This window comes from Humulus lupulus, chromosome 3 (genome assembly GCF_963169125.1).
Source record: "Humulus lupulus chromosome 3, drHumLupu1.1, whole genome shotgun sequence".
In the NCBI taxonomy this organism is placed as follows: Eukaryota; Viridiplantae; Streptophyta; class Magnoliopsida; order Rosales; family Cannabaceae; genus Humulus; species Humulus lupulus.
The window spans coordinates 282,424,589-282,429,283 of record NC_084795.1 but is presented as its reverse complement, the minus strand read 5'-3'; the positions used below and the strand labels follow the sequence as shown (position 1 = coordinate 282,429,283).

Genomic DNA, 4,695 nt, shown 5'->3' with positions numbered 1-4,695 from the left:
CATCAAAACTACATTTCAAATAAAACTTATTTTGACAGTTTTTTATTTTGAAATAAACTATATATATAATAAACGATTTTATTATTTATAATAAACTATATATATAATAAATAATAGTATTAACTTATTATATAATAAGTTTATATTAAAAGAAAAAATAACGTTTTTATATAATAAATATATATATTATGTGAAAGTAAACTGATTTGTTTTTTTTTTTTTGTCAAATTAGATAAATAAAAAAAATTTGATTAAATCTTTTATAAAACAAAAATACATATTAAAAAGAGCACGTATTAAAAATTATGGCGGTTATTCTATATATCACGATTGTTTTACCCCTAAAAGATAGTCTTTCCTCACTCATCTCAAATATGCATACAACACTCATCTCAAATCTGGAGAAGGCTAAACTAAGCTTACCAAGGAGAAAAAGACTACAAAAAAGGAGGTAAAACTACACACTTTCTAGTCTTAATTTCTCTATGAATATAATTTTTAACCTATTTATTTTCATATTTTGTTTGTTATTGAATTTTGAAAACTATAGATATAGAAGCTCAGATGGCAAAGATCTTAATGGAAGAACAAACACAATTGATGACAATTCAAATATTCTAAAACGATTTTAATATTTCAGGTCATTCTTCTTTTTCTTCCTTGCATTATATGTTTGAAATTCCTCAAAATTAATGAATCCGACACAAATATTTAAACATAAAAGCATTCAGATTTGTGAAAATTAGATATTCTATTAAGTTTGTATTATTGCTTCTTTTCTAACCAGTAAGTCCTAGAAATTGATCATATTTTTTGTTTTTTCCATCGACAACATAAAATCCACATATGTTTCATAACAAAATTCAAAAATGGTAACCAAATCCAGCAAACCAATCATGACGGTGCATTTATTAATACTAAAGCTATACGTGATACCTATTCATTTATCTATTTTCACCTATATATATTGTGCTCGACATTATATACATATATAGTATTAAGTACCCATTGCTTTATTATTGCATATGCTCTCATTCACTTCACAAAGTCTATTTTAGTACTCCAACCACTCTGACATAACAAGACAACTATATATATAAAAGACTAATACATTATATATTAATTCAGTTGTTCCTTAATTAATATACCTCACACTATATTAACTAAAAAAAAAAAAAGCAGGTATAGAAGAAGACTGTTTCAAGTTCTTGAGTCATTTTCCCGACCAAACAATCAGAATCTAATATTTGAGCTTCCCTACAAGTCTTAAAAGTGGGGGTGGTTTTTATAATCCTAGCTATAGTATCTCATTTTTTCAGAACTGTTTCTTTTTCTTTTTTCATGGTTTAAAAAGTCATGCATGTGTTATTTTCTTCTTGCTATAATATGTGTTTCTTGTGGAAAATAGTTGACTTTGTCTTTGATTCAATTGGTCTAATGAATTCGGTATGTTGACTTATTTATAGCATTCTAGAACTCCTTTCTACCGCTCTCTTTCTTATTTAAAATGAAAGCAATGTATGATAATATACTACTACTCAACTTGATTACATTTGAAAGCAATATATATATATATATATATTTCTCTGCTCCTTCATATATAAACTTTTGTGTTCTTGTTCCAATTCTTTGTTTTTGCTTGGTAACTTTTTCAAATTGCTTTTTCTAGCTGCTTGCTTATTCATTGCTTGCCCTTTTTCTTTGTTAATTTATAATGAAGTAAATTATATATAACTACTTTATTTTTTCAAATCTTCAAAACAGCTATGGATCCATACATGCAATGTAGATTGGCCTCACAAGATAGTATAGAATCATTTTCAAATATGTTGATGAATGATAATGGTGAAAAGAAAACTCGAGGCCCTACACAAATGCGTGAAATATGGGGAAAACGGGATGGAGAGAAGATAAAAATCACATGCAACGATTTTGGACAGCCATATGATAACAGTGCAAGCAAACTTTCAAGCTTTATTGGGACATTAGTACGGGATGGAAAAAATGCTCCAATTAATTATAAAACTTGGCATGAGGTACCTGCTAAATACAAACTTGGAATGTGGAAAATCATACAGGTATTAATTATTTTTTTTCATGATTATTTAGTTTGGTATTTTATGTTAAAAATTGAAGTATTATGTCATTTCAATATTTGTTTATTGTATTTTTTACAATCTAGTATATTTAAATTTGTGAATAATCAGTGTTTAAATTCTTGTAGGAAAAATTTGAAATTCCTCCTCATGCTAAAAATTGGACTTTCAGAACTTTTGGAAGGAAACTTAGAGCTTGGAAATCTTATCTTAAAAAAACTTATTATTTGGAGCACTTATCTTTTGAGGAGCAAAAGAAATATAAAGACAAAAGAGTTTATGATGATCAATGGGAGGAACTAATAAAATATTGGGCAACAGAAAGTGCAATGGTATTTTTCATTCAAACTTTTATTAACTTGTATTATTTTCATTGTATTTCAAGAATTGTTTACTAACTAAATTTTAATCTTTAATATTCTTTTAGAGAAAGAGTGCTAAAAACAAGACTAGTCGTGCAGAAAAAAAATACAACCATACAACTGGCACAAAGAGTTTTGCTCAACTTAGAGCATTACAGGTAAAATTTATTTAGTATTTTAACATTAACATTTGAATATTATTTCAAATTTAGGTCAATTTCATTGCTTTTTAATTAAAACAATATGTTCTTTTGTAGAAAAAAGATGGTGCAAGTACGCCGACACGTGCAACCATGTTCAAAATCTGCTACTCAAAAAAAGATAAGAGCATTACTAATGAGAAAACAAAAGAAGCAATGGTATGATCCAATTATTCTTAATTAATGTGTTATTTCTTGCTTGCTAGTTTAGTTTAATCTTAACTTACATGTTTACAATATTAAATCAATAATAGTTACAATTACAAGAGAAAGAAGAACTGATTGAAGATGCATCAAAAGAAAAGAGTATGAATGACGTTTTTTCTGAAGTTATGGGTAAAGAAAAACATGGATCAGTTCGCATGTATGGATTTGGTGTTTGCCCATCTGATGTGTGGAAGGATAAATCAACTTGGAGAAGAAACCAAAATGAGTATGTAGATACTCTGCAGTCAGAAGTAAATGATCTAAGGTCTCAAGTTCAAATTCTTACTAAGACTATTTTGAGCAAGCAAAATAATGGCAATGATATATCTACACTTCAGGTTAGTCAAACTACTAGTATTTTATTTATTTTAATTATTGACAACAAGTTGTACTAACTACATTAAATTTAATTATGTGCGGCCATTACATTATAATGAAAATGCTACATCTTCACACCTGGTTAAGATTTATTTTATTTTGTTGATTTTTAAGTTACTAACCTATAAACTATATATAGTTATTTTGCTAATTTATTGTTATATATGTAGGCCATAAATGCTAGTACCTTACATAACAAAGAAACTCAACGTCAACTATGGTTTTCATCTTCAGCATATGATACTCCTGTTGTTGAGGTACTACTATTATATTATCATTTTTTAAAATATTTATAAGTAGATCCTCCACTGTTGGAATTATTCATTTATTAATATAATATATACAGGTTGGAGAAGTAGTCAATCTTAAGAGTGTCACTAGTGAGCCTGAAACAATTGCTATTGGTATCGTTTTAAGTAGAGATCCATCAAAAGAAGTTGGAGGAAAAAAGCTCGGATCCTTTTTTTCTGAAGTTATAGTACAAGTTCCTATTAAGCCTGACGAACAACTGATTAAATCATATGGACATTTTAAGACAATTGGTCAAGTTGTTGGAGCCCCTATTGCATGGCCAACAGCATTTGTGGTAAGCTAAATAAAAAAATTACAATAATTATCTTCCATTAAATGCATTATATATATGTGTGTATACAAATAATTTTATATGATTTCTATTCTCTTGTAGATTCCAAGGAAATCAGATACACAACTTGGTGACTCAATGCTATGATTTTATGTTGTAGAAATTAAACTCATGTATGTATTTTTTTTTTCTTTTGTTGGTATTTATTTCAATGTTTTTGTACATAGAAGTCCCATTGTTGTTGTTGTTTTAAGAAATGTTATTTTGCTACAATTATGTATTATTTACAATATTTATCAAACTTTTTGTTGTTGATTATTATGATATATTTGTGAATATTACTTAAGTTAAATTTGTATAAAAATATTTCAAAATAAAAAACATCTTCAATATTTGAAAAATAAAACGCAAGAATTAATTATCAAATATGTACTTAATATTCTTTTAAATATATTAAAAAAATACTTTAATAACATTTTTAGTTTAGTAACATTTATTAAAATGTCACTAAAATTATTTTTAATATAAAAAATAAATATAAAATTTATTATAATAAATAATATAGTGACATTTGAAAATGCTATTAATTATTATTTAGTGACATTTTTAAATGTCATTAAAAAAATACTATTGTTACATTTGAAAATGTCACTAGTTTTTACTCACATTGGCATATCTTACATTTGCTACAAATGTCACAAAAATTGTAAATGTTACTAAAGTAAACTCTCTTTCTATAAATAATATAGAGTTTGTTTAATTTGCAAGAGAAATGTATCAGACCAGATCAGAGGGAGCAACATCTATTGAAAGAATAGAGAATTTTCTGTGAGTATTTTAGAGAGATTTTTATCAATTAGTGAGGAAAG

The 4,695-nt window shown here is 26.4% G+C and overlaps 1 protein-coding gene across 1 annotated transcript; it reads left to right on the top strand.

Moving 5' to 3' along the window:
* The first annotated feature begins 1,766 nt into the window (after window positions 1–1,766).
* On the top strand, window positions 1,767–3,973 carry LOC133825820 (uncharacterized). Its single transcript, XM_062258714.1, has 8 exons — window positions 1,767–2,078; window positions 2,225–2,428; window positions 2,524–2,616; window positions 2,716–2,817; window positions 2,913–3,203; window positions 3,414–3,500; window positions 3,590–3,829; window positions 3,929–3,973. The coding sequence occupies exons 1-8, from the start codon at window positions 1,767–1,769 to the stop codon at window positions 3,971–3,973; spliced, it is 1,374 nt and encodes a 457-aa protein (XP_062114698.1).
* Window positions 3,974–4,695: the final 722 nt, after the last annotated feature.

Coding starts and splice junctions, on each gene's coding strand:
- LOC133825820 (XM_062258714.1), top strand. CDS start 1,767: ATGGATCCATACATGCAATGTAGATTGGCCTCACAAGATAGTATAGAA. Junction 2,429..2,523: donor GGGCAACAGAAAGTGCAATG/GTATTTTTCATT, acceptor ATATTCTTTTAG/AGAAAGAGTGCTAAAAACAA. Junction 3,501..3,589: donor ATGATACTCCTGTTGTTGAG/GTACTACTATTA, acceptor TAATATATACAG/GTTGGAGAAGTAGTCAATCT.